At 34.6% G+C, this 21,679-nt stretch overlaps 1 protein-coding gene across 4 annotated transcripts in view; it reads right to left on the reverse strand.

The window, feature by feature from the left end:
* CFAP69 (cilia and flagella associated protein 69) overlaps nucleotides 1-21,679 on the reverse strand; it is a 66,391-nt gene that overhangs the window by 30,522 nt on the left and 14,190 nt on the right. For 2 of the 4 annotated variants that reach the window (XM_032252974.1, XM_032252973.1), the window contains exons 4-12: nucleotides 18,334-18,443; nucleotides 15,150-15,226; nucleotides 12,140-12,238; nucleotides 8,556-8,705; nucleotides 8,273-8,450; nucleotides 6,260-6,383; nucleotides 3,416-3,464; nucleotides 3,201-3,322; nucleotides 703-919 (exon numbers count right to left, since the gene is read on the reverse strand). In XM_032252974.1, the coding sequence (XP_032108865.1) occupies nucleotides 703-919; nucleotides 3,201-3,322; nucleotides 3,416-3,464; nucleotides 6,260-6,383; nucleotides 8,273-8,450; nucleotides 8,556-8,705; nucleotides 12,140-12,238; nucleotides 15,150-15,226; nucleotides 18,334-18,443 (1,126 nt within the window). Of the gene's footprint in view, nucleotides 1-702; nucleotides 920-3,200; nucleotides 3,323-3,415; nucleotides 3,465-6,259; nucleotides 6,384-8,272; nucleotides 8,451-8,555; nucleotides 8,706-12,139; nucleotides 12,239-15,149; nucleotides 15,227-18,180; nucleotides 19,164-21,679 lie in introns of all 4 variants that reach the window. The other 2 variants (XM_032252975.1, XM_032252976.1) reach the window with 2 other exon arrangements.

Genomic DNA, 21,679 nt, shown 5'->3' on the forward strand with positions numbered 1-21,679 from the left:
CCTAAATGTATTTTCAGTAGTGAAACAGTATCTAGTACCCATTAGGCAGTCATAAATATTTGTTGAATGAATGCATTATAATATTGCTAGGCTAGACAGTATTGTAATTGATTTCAGGCTCACACCTGTAATCCCCACACTGTGAGTGGCCAAGGCAGGCAGATAGCTTCAGCCCAGTGGTTTAAGGCTAGACTGGGCAACATGGCAAAACCCTCTCTACAAAAAATACAAAAATTAGCTAGGCATGGTGGCATGCACCTGTAGTCCCGGTCACTGGGAAGGCTGAGGTGGGAGGATCACTAGAGCCCAAGAGGTTGAGGCTGTAGTAAGCCATGAGCATACCACTGCACTCTAGCCTGGGTGACAGGATGAGATCCTGTCTCAACTAACAAACAAATAAAGCAAATAAAATATTTCCAGGAGTTTAGATAGATCTAATAATACAAAATTTTAAATTACATGTATGATTTCTTTATGTGTGCATCAACTCTGACATTTACTAAGTGTGCATCAACTCTGACTTTAAATAAAATCTGTATTTTTCTTAAAACAACATACAAATACACTAATAAGAAGTCAGGTCTACATGTTTTTACTTCTTGTAGCTTTAATTAACTTCATTGTTATTTCTAAGCATATATTGAGCATTCAGTTGAAATTTGAAGATGAGAATTTTGACAGGAATCTTGAAGGGCCACTCACCTTCACTCTCACACCATTCTAGAAATGCAAGGACTTGAGCATTTCCCTGGCATGACATGTATTCTTCTATTAATAAAGGAGCCACTGAAGACAAAGTGGCAATTGCATGCAGTTGTAATTCTTCATACTGTGCTGCAGACCAGTTAATTGTTTTTTGTTTCTCAGGCTTCTTAACATAGGTAAACAAAGCCAAAATAACTTTGCCCTCAATTAATAGCTGTGAGAAAGAACAAAGGATGCTTTGTTAGAAACATGGCTAAAACTACTTCATTTGATCTAAGGCAATTAAATTAAAAAAATACATTTTGATGTTTTATTGATGACTATTTCAAAATACTTCCTTTATAAAATAACCCCGACCTATGATAGGTACCAAAAAAAAACCAGAAAAATTTAATACCAGTTGGTTATGATTCTCTTTTCTGAGGACTGTTATGCTCTGATTATAATATAAAATATGTGTTAATTTTTTGTCTTTGGTGCTCATATATGTACTTTAGTTACTGCTTATAATAAAACCATAGGAGTAGAATATTTGGGGGCAAATGCTGATATTTCTTTCCTCACTCTCTTTTTAAAAAAAGGAAATGTATCACAGATTCAGTTGTGTACCATAAAAAAAATTTTGTTTGACGTAATGACTACAGTGAATATTTAAACACATGCAACATAAACATTCTACCAAATAAATGTCAGTTAGGTCACAAGCCACGTTTAATTATATGCCTAGTATTTTTAAATTTTATTGACTCCATCATTTTAATAAAAATGAGATAAAATGCACAGCTATTATGACAACAGAATTAGTATAGTTGATTCTGATTGATGCATATTTATGATTCACAAGAGAAGAAAACATCATATGCTATATTATATTTAATTTTCTTTTAATTTGGCTTTATTCTAAAAAGACTTTCCCAAAAACAATTTTTCTAATTCCCTACTAGTCCATGTGAAAAGAATGCAAGATCTAGAGTTGAGAAAACAGGAATAACTACTAGTTCTAACATTGTTGTTAGAATTAGGTATATAATGTTTCAAAAATACCCTGTGTTGCAAATGATAGTATACAAATTCATTATCATTACTAGTAATATTACTGGAACACAAATTATATGACACATAAAAATGGGTGATTTCGCTGCTCACAAAGTGTTTTAAGAAGCTCACCATAATCTGTGCTACTTGACTCTGTTGTTTATAAAATGTTGTTTAATCAATTAAAATTGATTTATAAACTGTAGTGTAAATTTCATTATCTTTATAGCTGTAATATTAATATTTATATAATACTCTATTAGAATAATAAATCATAATTTATGGAATAATTTTCCAAATGATTTTCCATTTGCATTTTGGAAAATACATTTAGGTTCTACACAGTATGTGTTTTTTTGGTCACAAATGATAAAGATATAACTGTAAAGATAATTTTTCTTTTCCTGAGCATTTGAAAATATATATATTCCTCAAAGTTGCATTACTAAGAAAATGCTGAGCTCAGTTAAATCCTCATAATAATCTTGAGTTAGGCGTTATCCCCACATTGAAGTTGAGCTATCTGGGATTTAGAGAAATCAAATAACCCATTAAACACCACATAGCCACAAAGTGGCAGCACTGGGATTCTGTCTGACTAAAGCCTTTACTGCTAGACTATCCCATCTTTATATTTTTGGTAGTGATGTTGATAGACTGAATTCCTACTTCGTTTTCATGGTAATCCTTGGAGCTTGGTAGAGTTTTAGGACTAAAAGGAAATTTCACCTAATGCAGTAACAAAACTAACAGTATTGTTAAAAATACATTTACTATCACTTTATAGTTTATAAAGCCTTCATCTCAACTTCACAGTAGACCTGTGAGCAGAGCTGAAGCATTGTAATCTTTTCTTTACAGAAAGAGGAACTGAGCCACAGATAGATAAGGTAATTTTGCTAAGGCCACATAGCTAGTAGGTGATAAGCCAGAAGTGAAATTCAGTTCTAGTGTTCTTCATATTACATCATGTTGTTATGCAGAAAACAACGTATTAAAAAACAGATTCATAGAAAGTCAAAGTAATTAAAGACATTAGGTTTGTGTGATGAAAAAGCAGGTTCATAAGAGTTTAAGATTGGCGTCACAGAGGTTAATAATTTTTTCCAGCATTAAATCAGTCCTTGTTACTGTGGTCAGAAACAGCCTATTAAGCTGGATATGCCTACGTGGAGCTTCTTTCGTTTTATGCTCTTTAATTCAAGAGATCTAAATGTATTATTAAATCTCCTAGGTTCTACTATTTTTCTTTGGTTTATATGGTTTAAATTTAGGTACTTAAATTTACTAACAGATAAGCAAAGAAAAATTTTAAAAGCTAAAATTCAGGCCAGTAAGAGTTTACTACCTTCTATGGTAAATATATGAATTGATAAAATATTTACATTCAGGACTTTAAAAAAGTTATACTACAAAGTGAGATAATTTTTATTAATTTTTCTGCCTTGGTTACTCTTTACCTGTATAGTAGGTAAATCTTTACATAAGATCACAATTATGTTGAACAGTAATTTCTTCAACTCAAAATCTTCATAGGAATTAGAAAGCTTAAGTCCTTTTACCAAAATATTTTGACTTTTAACTGTGAGGGAAAAAAAACATAAAATGACAGCTTAAATGTTGCATAAGATTCATCAAGATAATCATAAGAAGTTTAAAGTTTTATGTTTTTTACCTTCATTAAAGGTGGCAAACAGTATCAAATCCTTAGCAAAGCCACATTCCTAATATAAATACATAAAGCAAGAATAAAGATGAATGTATAAGATGAAAGTTAAGATGCAGATGCTCATATTTGCTATTTAAGTACATTTATCAAATTTTCCTATTGTCATTCATTTGAATTCATAAAGCATGAATAGCAATAAAAGGTGAAGCAAAAAGTAAAAACATAGCCAAATAAGCTTATTTAACATTAAATAACCCATGTTTATTTAATTTTAAATTTCTGTAGGTTCTAAGAAATACTTTATATTATTCTATGAATAGTCTGTTTAAAATTTGTTAAGGATCCAAAATGTATTAGGTCTTTATAGTTACTTCTGTAATTCATTATCTATACTTCAAATGACACAGTAAGGGAAGAAAATCCAGTTATTCTTAACAGCTTTTCTTCTTAAACACCTCCACTTCTACCCCAACCATTCTTGTTACATCAAATGTTTGGTCAAGAGATAATAAAGTAGTTCCTATTTAGCATGAAAAGCCCTGAGGAATCACCAGAGTTGCAAACATTTTAGCATGTCAGCATTCCTGTCAGAGATATCCTAGTTGGACTTTGCATATTAGGGACAGTTTACAGGGGCAAACCCTAGACTTACGAGCTTGTAGTTTTATATTCCTAGTACTTTAGGATCTATATGATTTCTTCAGATGGTGAACATATTATTCACTTCAACTTAGATTCGTGAAATTCATCTGAATGTTTTCAAGGACACTAATGAGAAATTACTAACTGATCAGGGACTTCTAAAGAAACATAAAGGTGCACCTATGTTTGGAGAAATATAAAGGTTCACCTATGTTGCAGTTTTAACTAGAATACCATGTAGTACTGTTTCCCTATTTGCACAGTATGAATTCCATAACTCTTATGTTGGGACTACTTTTTGTCCACTGTTAGTGGGCTGAGGTCTTCCCAGCCAGTTCTTTGTAGCACAACTATAACTTACATGCCTGACGTGTGAATACTGTTGACAAGGATCTCTATTATACAATTTCAATCATTCAGTGATTTTTACATTATAAAATATGTGAAGGCTCAGCTTCTGGTACAGATGAGTAGTAGCTCCAAGAGAAATTCTCCTGCTAGTGACAAATACAACTATCTTGTAACCAAGAGTAAGCAGACACTGGAAGTATGTTAGAATTTTGTAGAAGGTAATGGCACTACATGAGTTTCCCATTTGAAAAAGGCTTTTGGCCTGAGAGCAGGCCATATTCTATACCTTGTGGGAATGTTAAAACTCAGAGTAATCCTGTGGTCTTAGTGGCCTGAAGCCAGAGGACAGAGGCAACCACATCCACTGGAAAGTGAAGAGAAAGGAGAGAGCCAGAGAGAGGAATGCCAAAGTCTGTGTACAAACTCTTCCCAAATATCTGGCTGATGTCTGAACCACACAAGTGCAGAGAATACTCAAGCATCCCAGGCAATAACTGAATTGAGATTTGGGCTGCCACACCCAAAAGGGATGAGTACTGCCAAGTTAAATGTATAGTCATTAAAAAAAAAAAAAGAATACTCTTCAGAAGAGTACACCAGAATCTATAGTAAAGATGATCATAATAAATAGAAAGATAAGAACTCTCAGAAGTGACACTATAAAAAGGAACCAAAATAAACTCTAAAACTGAAAAATATATCTGAAGCAAAAATGTACTGGATGGGATTAACAGCAGAATGGAGATGACAGAAATAAAAAGAGTCAGTGAATTCAAATGTATAGACTAATACAGATTATCCAATCTGAAGAATGGAGAGAAAAATGATTGAAAAGTGAGCAGAGTCTCACAAACCAGTGGGACAATATCAAAAAGTAGAACATAAAAGTAATCAGAGCCGGGTGCGGTAGCCCACACCTATAATCCCAGCACTTTGGAGGCTGAGGTGGGTGGGTCACAAGGTCAGGAGTTCAAGACCAGCCTGGCCAACATAATGAAACCCCGTCTCTACTTTAAAAAAAAAAAAAAAAAAAAAAAAAAAAGAATTCCAGAAGAAGCAGGGAGAGAGACTGGGGCTGAAAAAAATATTTGAAGAAATAATGGCCAAGAGTTCTCCAAATCTTATTAAAGACTTAAATTTATATATCCAAGAAGCTCCATGAAATCTAAACAGAACAAATACAAATCTCATCTTAGCACATCATTTCAAAACTGCTAAAAACCATAGAGTGAAAATCTTGAAAACAGTGAGAGAAAAAAATGATATACATAGGGGAACAATGATTTGAAATAATGAATGCTTCTCATCAGAGTCCAGGGTGCTCACCATTACACCATGGAACCTTACACTGAATACTTCTCATCAGAAACAACAGACTCCAGAAGATAGTAGAATTTTATCTTTGAAATGCTAAACAAAAATTGTTTTCAGCCTAGAGTTTTATATTCAATGAGCATAGATTTTAAGGATTAAGATGAATTAAATATATTTTCAGATAAAAGAAAACCAAGATAATTTGTTGCCAGCAGCCAGCAGATTTGCCCCACAAGAAATTGTAAAGAAAGTTCTTCCAGTGAAAGAAAATGATGCCAGATGGAAACTTGAATCATCAGGGAGGAAAGAAAAGCATCCTAAGTGAAAACACGTGTATAAATCATACAATATGAAAAAGATTCCAAATTTCCAAAGGATTGCAAAGAAGAATTGGCAGAGTGATAAGCACACTGGTGACCACCGTGATATTACAGCATAACTTAGCATTACAACAAAATACACAAATATTACAACATAATATAGGACTTCACCCGCACCCACCACTTCCACAATTAAAATTAATGTAATTTGATTCATACTTACAATCATTGGTGCTTCAGGATTTTGAGCTATAATTGTAGTGATCACTAATATGTCATTTCTAAGCTGACGGTCATAATGACTAAAACCTCTCATAAACAGATTTTTAAATACTTCCTTCAAAGCCCTAGAAAGTAAAATCATGTTTTTAAAACTATATAGTTATGCACTAAATGTTTACATCCCTCCAAAATTCATATATTGAAATCCTAACCCTCAATGTGATGGTTTTAGGAGGTGAGGCCTTAGTGTGCTAATGAGCCCTCATGAATGGAATTAGTGCCCTTATAAAAGGGACTCCAGAAAGCTCTCTTGCTCTCTTTCCTCCATGTAAGGTAAGAGAAGTCAGCAGTATGCAACCCAGAAGAGCACCCTCATCAGAACCCGACCATGCTGGCACCCTGATCTCAGACTTCTAGCATCCCAAACTATGAAAAATAACTTTCTGCTGTTTATAAACCACCCAGTTTATGGTACTTTGTTATAGCAGCCCAAACTAAAACACACACTTTTATGGAAATACTACCTAAATGTCTATGAACAAAATCTCCCTTTTTATATTATTCATTTGAACATATTTCTAACCTTTTCTACAGTTCCAAATCTGCCTCTAATTCTCTGTGTACCAGATAAGAATACACTAAACCAGTCTATTATACATGGTAGTCAAAGTGACAGTTCTATAATCCATTCAATCATGTCATTTTCCTTTGTAAAATCATTTAAAGACTACTCTTTGTTCTTAGAATAAAGTACTACCTCCTTAACAAGGCTTATTAGGCCTTTCATGTTGTGGTCCCTGATAACATTGTTAGCATCATCTCTCACCATGGTAGCCTATTCCTCTGCTCTCATCACATTGAATTTTAGTTTTCTGATTTTGATAATTAACTCTGAATTAGGTTCCCTTTGTAATAATATTAGATATTTCTTGCTTTGCTTCCTGGGACCTACTTGCCCTTTTTTATAATAACAGTATCCTTATCTTTTATGTAGTCATTTATTCCTTCCTGACTTTTGCTTCTGTGAGGCTGTCTTCAGCTGCCTTTTCACCAAAGCGTTCTTTCTTTTGGCGTTAACAAATCACCGTGGACTGGGCATTTGACCAGTATTAGACCATTCAGGGCCAAATAGGACTCAATTCAAAGACTTTTCTCTGAGCCTTCAGGATTGCAAGCTTGATTTGAGGTTGAGATAATGTGATCCTAGGCTTCTTAAGTCTTACTACATAGGCTTGGGTGTGAAGCCAACACCATGGAAGACAATGTAGAGAGATGAGGGACCAAGTCTTAATATCTGCTGATCCCTGAATAAAGCAGCACATGAAGCCAGTTTTATTTTTGACTTTGTAGGTAAATGAGGCATAAATTTCCTATATTGCTTTTGTCAGTTGGGTTTTTAGTCACTTGCAAACAAAAATGCGCTGACTGACCTTCTTCTGAAGAACATGTAGCATCTTACAATGATCTCTTTTATAACATTTAGTATGTTCTCATTTAGTTGTCTGTTTACCTGTCCATCCCTTCTAGCACAATGTAATTCCATGAAAGCAGGAACAATATCTGTATTGTTTTCAGTTGTATTTCTATGGCTTAATACTGAAGCTGGCATACAGCTGATAATTACTTGCTGAATAAGTGAAGAAGCCACCTGAAGGCTTACTCACATTTTGTTGCTAATGCTTACTGCAATATCTGGAAGATAGTAAGCACTCAATAATAGATTCACTGCATAAATAAATGAAATAGTTCTTCTGAAGTCTAATTTTACTTTGTGTATATACCAAGGTATAACTTAGTGTTAAGAAGCTACTTCAAGAGACTTCCATATAGAAAAGCGTGGCCTGTTATTGTGCAGATTCATTTATACCATGGCACAAAAAAAGATGTCCTGAAACATAGCTACTACATGAATCTAAAATGTAATTGAACATGGATTCAAACAAAGATGTTAGCTATGTCACTGGCTATCATTTTAAGATTAAAAGAACATTCCTATCTAACCATATACACTTACAGCAAACATTCCAAGTTACTAAGCTGTTGTAGGATTTCTTCTTTTGGAGATTTTTCCAACAAGTTCCAAAGTATTTCTGATGAACGAAATAAAAGCTGTCCAGAGGGATCTGGGTCATTGAGGTGAGCACAGATTCCACTGGCTGCTTGTGCTTTCATCATTATACTACAATTAACTTCTGAAAATAAATTTTAAAAATTATTTGTGCTTTACAGTATTGACATTGTTAGATGGAAACAAAAGTAGTTGACAATGAAGCATTTAAACTTAATAATATACAAACCAGAAGTTGAGAGATGCTGCAGAACTTTAAGTACCCAAAGTTTCTCAACAAGTTGGTTTTCAAGCAAGGTCATTGCCTGAACCATTGTTTTTGCTAATCCTCCAACTTCTGCCATTTGAATCTTATATGATGAACTTGCTTGCTGGTAACCTAACAACAGTTAGTTAATAAATACGTATAGTTATCTCAAAGAATGATCATTAAGACAAAATAATGAATATTATTAAGCAACAGCAAGAACAACTTTTTTAAAGTATATAGAATTTAAGAATTGTGTGGCATAGGAATGGGCTACATTTTTTCTGTAAAGGGCCAGACAATAAGAATTTTAAGCTTTTCAGGTTGTAAGGTTTCTTGTCAACTGCTCTACTCTGTGGCACACTGTAGAAAGAAAGCAGCAATAAATAGTACAAATATAAGTGGGCATGGCTGTGTTCTAACAAAACTTTGTTTTCAGCGGGCCTAGTTTGACCTGGGACCCAGAGTTTGCTGCTCCCTGGGGTAGCATTTAAAATAGGACCAAGAATTTTGGAAACACATCTTAAAATCTAAAAAAGGACAATATATACTGTCAGTAGATACTTTTTATAATGGAAAATGATTTGATTACAAATACTGAATGTTTTCACTAGTCAATTTCACTATTTGGGTCCAATGTATTACTTCAGTACTTTCGAGGGACAACAATTATGTAGTGTCAGCAATAAAATAAGAGGTGAAAATGTAATGCTACTCTGATAATTGGGAATGAATGTAATGGTATTTTAGGGAAGTTTGATTCTTGGTGATATGTCTTATAAAAATTCCTCTGTTTTAGCACCTGTGAGACATACTACTTCACCTTTTGATGCAGGTATACAGGTTTTACCTAACTACATTCTACTAGGAGAATTAAATAAACACCAAAGGGTACTCATTTAACTGAGATGAGGCTTTATTTTTTCTCTTAGTGATCTTAGTTATCGAACTCCCTGACTGATTTTTGAGTTCAACTAGATTCCTTAACTTTGCCCTAGTTCTGAAGTATCTGTTAGTTTGTCTTATCTTTGTAAATATGATCTCTGGCTGTGGACATGGCCCTGTCTAATGCTGTGATGAGCTCTATATGATATGCTCCAGCTACTCACTGCATGAATTTTAAAAAGCATTTAAAAAGTACAAAAAGGAAATTGCCTATATTTTCATCATTGAGAGATAACATTAACATTTTCGTATATTTCTTGTGATATTTTAATGTATTATACAATTTTAACAACATACTAGTATACAGAATTTTATATTCTATACTCACTAAAACTTTTTATTGTTAGCTTTTCCCCATGCTATGAAATGTTTTCTAAAATCATGATTTTTATTTGCATATCTATCATATGGATGGACCAAAATATACTTTATACTTACTGTATCTTTTTCTATTGCAGGTACATTTTAATAGAAGAAGATAATACTATTAAAGCTCATGGACTTAATTCCTGTCTCCAGGGCTATGTCTCTTTCAACTGCTGTACCGAGGACTTTCAGCTGTGGTCCTAGATGTCTGGCCACAGCCATCACTTGAAACCAACTGTGTGATAGTGAGAGCGCTGACTCCTAATTTTCAGAGCCTGACCAAATCAACCTCACTTCTTTGTATCATAATACTTCTCTGTCTTAAGTCCTACACCACTTGTCTCCCTTTCTTTAATGGGCATCTGTATTTTGCCAAGGTTAATCTAAGCTTGTGCTCTTAATTCGATCTTCTCGTGCTTTCTTTGAGAATTTTGCCTTCCCATTTCTTTCTTACCAGCTTCTAGCTCCTTTGCCTACAAATGTCATTTCTTCTTATCCTAAAAATAAAACCCAAATAACCTTTCTCTGACTTTGCACTAGCTGAGCTGTTCTCCATCTTCTTTTTCTTCACCATCTGATCTTAAGATATATCTGCATTCATGAACTGCCATGACTCTCTCACTCTTAAATCCAGTGCCTCTACTATCACAATCCTCTTATTCTTTAATCCTGCATTTCCCCTGATCACTTTATATGAATAGATCTGTCAAAGATTGACTACAACTTTTCAGATATCACATTAACTTGTCCTTTTAACTCTTCAATTACAGATGCCTCTGCAGCATTTGACACTGAGACACCTTCCTCCTCCTTTATCAAACATTTCATTCATTGGCACACAAGACATGGCTATCTTTAGGTTTTCTTCCTCCTCCTTGAACGTCCCTTCACTGCCAATTTCTTTTAATCATTTTTTCCAAACCTCAGCATGGACACTCTCCATGATGTTGTTCTTGATGCCTTGCTGCTTATATGTTTTATCTCTTGGCAAACTCAACCATTCTGGTGTCTTCAATTTTCAGCTCTAACAGATGGATTCCGAACCTGTATTTCTGGTCCCTATTGCTTTTAATATACAATATCTTTTTCTACCAAAACACTTCAACCCATCTATCTCATCAGTAGTTCAAAGTGGACATTCAATAATCTCTTTATTCATTTCTCTAGTTTAGAAGTCTTTCCTTCTTTTTGTTTTACTTTTTGAATTCTGTTTTTCATGAATTTCTTCTTTTAATTGTCTTTTTTTTTTTTTTTTTTTTTTTTTTTTTGGAGATGGAGTCTCAATCTGTAGCCCAGGCTGGAGTGCAGTGGCACGATCTTAGCTCACTGCAACCTCTGCCTCCCGGGTCCCAGTTCAAGCAATTCTCCTGCCTCAGCCTCCTGAGTAGCTGGGATTACAGGCATGTGCCACCATGCCCAGCTAATTTTTGTATTTTTAGTAGAGATGGGGTTTCACCACGTTGGCCAGGCTGGCTTGAACTCCTGACCTCATGATCCACCCACCTTAGCCTCCCAAAGTACGGGGATTACAGGCGTGAGCCACTGCGCCCGACCAATTGTCTTTTTTTAAAGTGACTTCTGGTTTCCATTTTCCCCTAGTCTTAAATAAACTTTCCTTTGAACTACCACAGACTCTTATTTTCACCTATATTAAGAAACATAACCTAAGAAATTATCGTATAAACAATCTTCTCTTCCTTCTTAGATTGATTAGAAATTACAGAAACTATGAAGGTAAGAAGTACGTCTTAACATTATACCCTCACAGTGCATGTGCCCCTGTCTTGGTCCTGCCCAATTCAGTGTGGGTCATTTACCATGATATATTAAGGTCCCTTAGCTATAATATAAACTCTTTTCCTAAACATGATGGAGAATGGCCCTGGCACTAGTAATTTACATTGAATTGAGTAGGGGCAGATATTATGAATAATTACAAAGTGTTTAAAAATAATTTTATCAACAGTATTAAATAACGTTATAATAGTAACATTTAAAATTATTAGTAAACTAAGTTGGGCATTACTTTACAAATCTGTTCATATTTAGCATCAGAATAAAATATGCAAGTCAAAAACTGAAAAATACGTATATAACTTTTAAAAGATGACCAAAGTACTCAAGACTACAAAAAAGTTTTCTTTTTAATGTGTTACATTTATGAGTCCACTGCGTCTGTCAAATTCAAAGAGAAATAAGAATGTTCCATTTTCTAAATACACAAGTTATCACTGAAAGACCATTGTAAATTTTACCTGGAATATGCTTCTTTGGTGGTTCTGCATGATAAAAGTCAACAATACACTTACAAATTTGTATCCTCAATTCAGAACTTGGTATTTTCATTAAGTCACCTGCCAGAAAGATAAACAGGTGCTACTTATTAACACTGTCATAAGCTTATTTGTAGAATTTAGGCATAAAATATTAATAATATGATTATTAAAAATATACTCAGATTCAAACTGGATCATGTTCAATTTATATACATATTTTTTATACATATACTCACACACCTACATACATATACATATAAACAGTACCCTGGATCCATCCTTATACATTTGGCCCCTCAATCAATTCAGCCTCGCCTTTCCAGGGAGGTAAGAATGATGCTTATTAACACGAATGCTAGAACCAGACTGTCTAAGATTAAATCCTGGCTCTGCCATTTACTACCTGTGTAAACTTGTGTCTTAGTTTTCTCATCTATTAAACAGGTATAACAATATTTATCGCATTTAAGAGTGTTGTGAGGATTAAATTAGCTAATATGAGAAAAGGACTGAGAAAAGTGTCTAGCATATTGTAAGTTCTTTATGTGTTAGATACTATTACTATTTTGAAAAAATATAGGTTAGCATTTTTCTCCCTAACTAGAGGGTCAGTAATTTTTTGCCTTTAATAATGCATTCTTTGCTTTAGAGAAGTTCCAGGTGAACTTTGCTCTTCAATTTGTTGGCAGACTGGGAGAGGGTGAGTTTTTAGGGAGTTGCCCCACAGGCAAAGGTAATAGTTTTATGTTCAAGCTGTCTGCGTGGGGTTGGCGAATAGGAGGGTTCCTTTTCAGTCATATCTAAACTATACTTAAATTGACTTCAGACTGTATTTCAAACTGGATTGCATCTATTCTGTTGAAGTCCTATAAATATGATCCCCAAGGGTATCTGAAAATGATCTGTGTAACTCTGGAAATGATCCAGGTTCTCTGAATGCCTGGGGACAGCTATAGTCAGTAGTATCAGCCTTAGAACTGAACCAGAAGTGCTTGGACTCTCTGAGGGTAAAAGATACTTAGAAATTTCTCTTTTGCATTAGCCCTTGCGTGAAGCTCATCTCTGGAGGTGGTCAGCAAGTGGGGAGGCAAGTGGACAGGGGGAGGAAGCACAAAGGAAAGCCTGACCCTAGCTTTAGGAGACTCTGTATGCAAAAGATACCACTTAGAAAAGACAGTTTTAAGATTATTCTAATTCTAAATTTTATTTATGTTTTGGACTGTTCTTTGGAATTGCAAAATAAGTACTTAGGTTTTTAAAAATATTAGGCAACAGGAGCAACAAAGCTTTTCCGAGACTGTCCAAATATGCAGGCTTATGGGAAATTCTAGGAACTTTCGTCTGCTTTTCCACTGTTTTAGTTCCTGTAAATTTAGATAATTTATCATAGCTTTCTGTTTCATCATCTCAGGGCAGAGTACCAATTTCTTCTCTCATCCATTTCCAGAATCTTGTTTCTGAGTCAGAAATATCTATGTATCATTTGGAAGAAAATGTAATATAACTTATTAGTACATAGTAGAAACTGGAAGTTATTACTAAAAATCATGAATAGTTTTTGTTCAACATTTCATCTTACATTCAGTTATTTTAAACTAATGTTTCAAGCCACTAAAAAAAACTAAGAGACAGAACAGTAGTACTTGCAGTCAGTAATCAGTGAAGGAAGCTCATTTGAAGTTAGGAGTTCATACTGTCTTCAAATGAGATAGTAGTGACACGTTCTGCAGGCAGGGGACCAGTCATTAAGCAAAGAACAAGCTGATAGTAAGAAATGGGCCATGTATTTATAATAAAAGTGACTGCCAACACTCTTGGAAGCAATATTTAAAAATAATGGCAACAGGGGTATTTTAAAAAATAATGTTACCAACAAAAACCATACTTTTTATCCGTTAATACTACCATGTCCTCTTTTGGGTTAGATTCTCATTGTAAATTTCCACTGATGATAGAGAATCACAGAATTAAAAATTCCCATTATTTCCGAACCTGCCTGCTTCCTAAGGTGTTTTTCTTTAACGCCCTGTCCCAGCCCCATGTTTAACCTAATCTCCACGACTCTAGGTCACAGAGTAGGTGAATCCTAGGCAAGTTTTTGAAAGTAGCAAAAATTAAAATCCATAAAACCTACCGAGATATAAAAGGGTTAGTGTCTATGTTAAAAATAAAAATGATTTTTTTCTTCATTCTAGTTAAATCTCTAACATCTTTCTGTATGGAGTATAATGCTGGGAACATAACTATTCAGTAAATATTTTTAAAAATGTATTGGATCAATTGTGTATCTTTTATTCCTCCTGTACAAATAAAGACCTAAACTAATAAGTATAAATTTAATGTAGGATTTGTTTTGGGAACATGCTGTCATGTCCCAGGAGCTGACTCAAAGAGCTAGTGTTTCCCTTATTTAATTTCCTAGGAAATTGTTTTCTTTCTCAAGAAAATCAAGCAATAACCCATATATAAATGCCTACCCTTTTATGATATTTTTCATATTTTGTGTACAAAATACAGGCATCTGCATCTTTATGTGTATTATGCTAAAGTTCTTAATATGCTATCATTTTATGATTTGATTTAAAATTTTAGATCATTTAATGAATAATTCTATGATTGTAGCATCTAAGTATTAGAGTTCAAAGTTGAAATGTTTTTGTGATTACTTAAAAAGGGGGATGTATACTTTCTAATACAAAAATAGTTAACAAACATTTCATCAAATTAAATAATAATTCATTAAACTAAATAATCAGCCTGTCCTTGTACTTAAGGAACACAGACTTTTACTGGTATCATGAAACACCTGAGCAGAATACAGTACCAGAATTATCACCAAGCACACTGTGATTAATTCCCTACCAGAAAATAAGAGAAGATCCTAGACATGGAGAAGGAGTTCTCTTAGTCAAACTTGAAGAAAATAGATATTTCCTTGTCAGTAGGACCTGTCATGTGTTACATCTACCTTAAGGAAATCTTAACTTACCCAGAAGTGCAATTGAATTAGCAGTATCTTCAGCATAAGTTATTTCATCCGATACTTTCTTTTTCAAAAATGGCAAGCTTCAATAAGAATAGTAAGAGTAATTTTTAATAAGGTATTTGATTGAAGCATCATTTGTAAGTGGGGGAGATTTCATTTCTAAAGAATAAATTAATAATAATATTCTATTCTTTAGCCCTGGGGAATTGACAACTATTAATTACTAGTTGTAATACACAGTATTATACTTTAATAGTATTATAACTGTTTCTGGGACCTGGCACGGTGACTCATGCCTGTAATCTCAGCACTTTGGGAGGCCAAGGTGGGCGGATCATGAGGTCAAGTGATTGAGACCATCTTGGCCAACATGGTGAAACTCTGTCTCTACTAAAAATACAAAATTTAGCTGGGTGTGGTGGCAGACAGGAGAATCACTTGAACCAGGGAGGCATGGGCTACAGTGAGGCGAAATCGTGCACTACACTCCAGCCTGGCAACAGAGGAAGACTCTATCTCAAAAAAAAAAAAAGTTTCTGATAAACTGACCAAAAAAATTATATTAATTATAAAAATTAAGAGATGGATGTAAAAGCCACAGGTTAAGGAAGCCATTTTGCATCACTTCATGAATAAAAACTTAGTAACCCTCTTTCTCTTTGAGGTCAAAATAGTAATTCTATCAGAGTTAGTACAACATTGGAAAATCTGATACAAACCATAGATTTAAGTTCACTAATAACTTAAAAACTGGTTAAGAGCTTTTCCTGAAATTTCCAAAACTCTAGCCAAAATCAAATAATTTATTCATTCTTAGAGATCAGTGCCTTTTTCCTTATTAGCTGGGTTAGTTACTAACCACAAAATAACAGAATGCTTTTGCAGACATTAAGGCATTCAAGTTTACAAATATTACTATATTAGAATTGCATTTCATGCCATTATAACAAAGCTATTTGAATGTAACTTATTTATAAATCTTAAAGATCTAGCACATAAACCTGGGTCAATCTAAATTTCAAAGGAATTATAAAAGTTATTCTTAAATATATAAACTATCTTGACATTTCATGAGTTCAAAATGTGAACCTCCTATGCTATTTAAAGTACAATATATCCTATATAGAGAGGACTTTAAATTCATGTTTTTGAAGAAAAACTAAACACGTGGTTGAAAATGGCAGTGAGAACTATCACATGAGGATGTATTAATAGCATATAAGACCAATTTGAATTTAACGAAATATCTGAAGAGCAAGCTACAAAAAGGACAATTTTGTAAATGCCACAGAAGTTCATTTCTAGTGTTTGTCAGAATTTGTCATTTGAAACAAATAATGTGTATTTGTTGTCCAGCTGCTTGTTGGATCTCTAAAGTGAAAGACTCCAAAACTAGTACTTTTTGTCAAACTTTTTCCTTTTCTAGCAAAGGCGACAACCTATAAGATAAAGCATCAGAAGAGTTTTCAGCCAAAAAGTTATGAAAAAATTAGCATTATACTTCTTTTCTTTTTGAGATGGAGGATCGCTCCATTGCCCAGGCTGGAGTGCAGTGGTGCGATCTCCGGTCACCGCCACCTCGGCCTCCCGAGTTCAAGTGATTCTCCTGCCTTAGCTTCCCAAGAAGCTGGGATTACAGCTGGGATGGCAGCTGCCATCACACCCAGCTAATTTTTGTATTTTTAGTAGAGACAGGCTTGCACTGTGTTGGCCAGGCTGGTCTCAAACTCCTGATCTCATGATCCGCCCAACTTGGCCTTCCAAAGTGCTGGGATTACAGGCGTGTGCCACCGCAACGGGCCAGCATTATAGTTGTGATGCAATGAGAAAACCATACTACTTGGAGGCCAAAATGGAAAGCCTTGGCATTATTATTCTATTTTCATTGTTTTTATCTTCGAAAAATGTCTTGAAAAGAGAAACAAGTGAGGGTGAGGCATAAAGAAGTTATCTAGACATATGCTGAAATTAGAAATGTAGAAAAAATTAACAATGTGAATAATTATGAAATATGAGGGAAAATGAAGACTCCAGTTAAAAAAGATTTATCATATTATACAATTAAACATTCAGTGACAAGTTTTTATAGAGAACCAACCCTGTGCAGAGCTCTGTAGGAACATGAATATTGAAAGTAATGCTTATGAACTTGGCATTCTAGGACTTGCAAAGCCTTGAAATTTAAGTTTTATATTATATAATTATATGTCAATATAATAATTTCCAATTTGTTCCTGGAAAACACCAGAGCAACCATTTATTTCTTTATTTCCCATTGTTCCTATTAAAAAGCAAGGCATGGTGTAGATATTCAATACATTATTTTGATTATTTTATCCAGATATCAAAAAAATTAAACATAAGTGGTTACAAACATTTCAAATATTATTACTGCTAAATCTAAAAGTGAGAGTCAGAACCTACCATATATGCATAGTTTTACTAAACTTTTCTATTACTTATATATTTGTATATTAGGGTAAATAATTGCTATTTTAAAAGTTAAATTGGTAGAAAGGTTCAGAAGGTAAATAATTTGTCAGAAAGGTTTATTCCTCCCTACTACATTACGTTTAACAACTAAAAATATTTTAATATATACCTAGATTAGCCACTATGTGGCACCAAGGACCATACACTCTTAGTTTCCTGAACTTGTTAGGGAACCAACAGTAGAAAGAATGAGACATGTTAATTTTATAATTCTTACCTCTAACTTACATTGTTAAAATGTAGGTCAAATATGATTGTTGATGTTTTATTCTCTCAAATTTCAAAAATCAAGTAAAACATGACATATAACCGAATATATCTTTGAGACCCAAATTTTCTAAAGACAGAGGGAAAAGCTAGACTGAAACTATAAGTATATCCATAAGTTCACTCAAGGATTCCATGAAAAATACTACAATTCCTTGGTTACCTCTAATATTTATCATTCACTTGATAGCAACTAATTACAAGAAAGAATTTCAGTATACTTACAGTTTAATCTCTTGTGGCTAGCAATCTCAGAGCACAGAAAATTGATTACCTGAAGTCTCAACTGCTGGAATCAAGGGATGAACTGAAGTTGTCTGAGTTCTGTAGCAACCTGCTACACTATAATGCATAGTATGTTTGTGACATGAAACATAATAAAATATTCCATGCTAATACAAAACAAAGTTAAAGAAAGATAACTTACCCACACAATTTTATGATATCATATGCAGATTCTACAAAACGAGGCTGGTTTTTTATTTTTCCTGCACACAGATTCAGAATTTTAAATATCTGTGCTAAATCCCTTAATGGCTTTAATATGTTTAGTTAAGAAATAAAATTAAGATTAATATTTTTGTTAACATACTCTTTATAATAATTCTGTGAAAAAAGTCTAGAATTCCAACTATTTTGTTAAATGCAGTAGATACTGTTTTAATTATTCTTATTTTGAGGTCTAAGAAAGGAAATTTAGAACAATATTTTTTCAGAAAACTATTTTCTTTTTGCCTCAGTAAACTCCTACTCACAATTTTTTTCCTCTCACAACTTGAGTTGGATTACAAACTGCTACAACACAGATTTAGTTGATCAATAATTTCCCCATTGGCAATGAGTAATAGCACATTAAAAACATTAACTTATTGATTAGGCTCAATTTTACCCTTCATCTTCATCCCCTACCCTGCCCACACAAACATATTCTGTCTCAGAATAAGCAACCCAAACCTACTTTATTCCACTATTTTATTAACATTAAAACTCAGATGAATTTTCCTGTATTTAAGGTTTAAATTGGTTAGGATTTTATCTGAAACTAATATGAAAGCAAAATATAGCCTTTCTAGATCTTCAGATAAAGGTATCTTTTATTTTATCTATTAAAAATCCTATTGGCACATAAACACAATTCATTGATTTTGTTTTACAGCTAAGAAATTATGGTAGATGTGACTTAAACTTCTTGGTGAATCTTATTACTTCTAGCCTTTCTTTAGGACCTCTTAGGAAGAGATGGGAGAGCTGGGCACACTGGAAATAAAAAGCTCTGTTAACCTCCAGATAAGTGACCAACACACTTCTCTAACTTTGGTAAGTTTTACCACTTCTATAGCCAATCTGTGAAAAGCATTCAGAAATAGAGCCAATTGCCACCAATGGTTTAACCTGAAGAAAAACAATGATGGAGGTGTGGAGGTGTCAGGTTAAAACAGGAAAAGAAACCACCTGTTACTAGACTTTTTCAGCTACCAGTAAATAGGGCTTTATATACACGAGCCCTAAGATTGAACAGGTCAAAATAAAACCAAGGCTAAAATATAATAATAAAAGATTTAGCTAAAATTATAAGAAACATGGCACAAACACAGCTCACTGCAGCCTTGAATTCCTGGGCTCAAACGATCCTTTCACCTCAGTCTCAGCCTCTGGAGAAGATAGAAGAACTACAGGTGTGCACCACCATACATGGCTTTTTTTTTTTTTTTTTTTTTTTGGTAGAGACAGGTCTTGCTATTTTTTCCAGGCTGGTTTCAAACTCCTGGTCTCAAATGATCCTCCTGCCTCAGCCTCCTAAGGTGTTGAGATTACAGGCATGAACCACAATGCATGGGCTTGATACCTTCTTTAGACCAAGTCAGAAAACTGTTCAAGATCATTTTCAGGGGTGTCCAATCTTTTGGATTCCCTGGCCCACACTGGAAGAATTGTCTTGGGTCACAGATAGATGAAATACTCTAACACTAATGATAGCTGATGAGCTCAAACAAATTGAAAAACAAAATCTCATAATGTTTTAAGGAAGTTTACAAATTTGTGTCGAGACACATTCAAAGCCATCCTGGGTGGCATGCATCCCATAGGCTGAAGGTTGGACAAGCTTGATTTAGATGAATACTATTCCAAGTGTGGTCTATGGACCACTGTCAGTTCTGGAAGTGTATTTACCAGTCTATGACAAAATGAATACAGAAAGCAAGAGTGGATATATGAAAACTTTTATAACAACCTAATATCTGTGTGATACTTTTATTTTATTTTACAATAGCATATATATGTAAACATTTTTTTTTAATGGCCAGCTGCGGTGGCTCACATCTGTAATCCCAGCACTTTGGGAGGCCAAGGTGAGAGGATTATTGGAGCTCAGGAGTTCAAGACCAACCTGGACAACATAATGAGATCCACAAAAAAATAAAGCAAGCTGGGCATGGTGGCTGCATGCCTGTAGTCCTGGCTGCTTTGGAGGCTGAGGTGGGAGGATCACTTGAGCCCAGGAGTTTGAAGTCACAGTGTGCTATGACTGCATCACTGTACTCCAGCCTAGGCAACTAAGGCTGGATGGAGACCGTGTCTCAAAAAAAAAATAAAAAACACCCAAAAACCAAATCACAACCCAACAACAAACTGGTTCTTATCTACGCGTACTATCTGTTTGTTTGTTTTTGAGACAGGGTCTCACTCAGTTGCCCACACTGGAGTGTAGTGTCACAATCTTAGATCACTGTAACCTTGAATTCTTGGGCTTCAGCAATCTTTCTGTCTTAGCCTCCCCAGCAGCTAGGAATTTGGGCACACACCCACACCTGTAAAGGCAGAGTCTTGACATGTTGACCTATCTAGTCTTGACCTCCCAGCCTGAAGCAGTCCTCCTGCCTTGGCCTCCCAAAGTGCTGGGATTATAGGTGTAAGCCATCACACCTGGCTTTTATGTACAGATAGTTTTAAGATACACTGGTTTCCATGTATTCTGATCAGGGTGGTAAATTTGGTGGGGATAATATATTTATACAATATTTTGCAGATTATCAAGCGCCTGCATGTATATAATCTCATCTAATCTTCCTAACAACCTTATGAGCTTCTATTACTTTATAAGGGTGGAGAAGTGAAGAAGCTTATCAAAGGTATACCGCCCATGTAAATTAATAGAAACAAGACTTTGGTTTGGCCTTCCTAACTACACCCACTGTTTTTCTGAATCTACAAAAAACTGACATTATCCACAGTTACTTGTGTTATATTGTTTCTTCAATTTTATTTACATTTTCTGATAGAAAATACAGTTTTGTAAAAAAAACATAAAACATTAGATATTTTATGTGGTAGACAGAATAATGGCCTCTCCAGTTTTTCTGCGGTAGACAGATTAATGGCCTTCCCCAAGATGTCCATGTCCTAATTCCTGGAGTCTGTAACTATGTTACATGGCAAAGGGACTTTTCACATATGATTAAGGATTTTGAGATGAGACAATTATACTAGATTATCCAGGTGAGCCCACCATAGTCACAGGGATCCTCATACAGGAAAGAGGGAGACAGGGAGGGTCAGAGAGAGAAGATGATGTGATGACAGGAGCAGAGGTGACAGTGATGCCAGTGGGTGGACGAGAGCATGAGGCAAGGAATCCAGGAAGCCTCCAGAAGCTGGGGAAGGCAGGGAAATGATTCTCCTCTGGAGTCTTCAGGAGGAACCAGTGCTGTCAACATCTTGACTTAGTCTAGTGAGGTAGATTTTGGATTTCTAACCTCCAAAACTATAAGATA

Source organism: Sapajus apella, unplaced genomic scaffold, assembly GCF_009761245.1.
Source record: "Sapajus apella isolate SASKATOON/1434 unplaced genomic scaffold, GSC_monkey_1.0 scaffold81, whole genome shotgun sequence".
Classification (NCBI taxonomy): domain Eukaryota; kingdom Metazoa; phylum Chordata; class Mammalia; order Primates; family Cebidae; genus Sapajus; species Sapajus apella.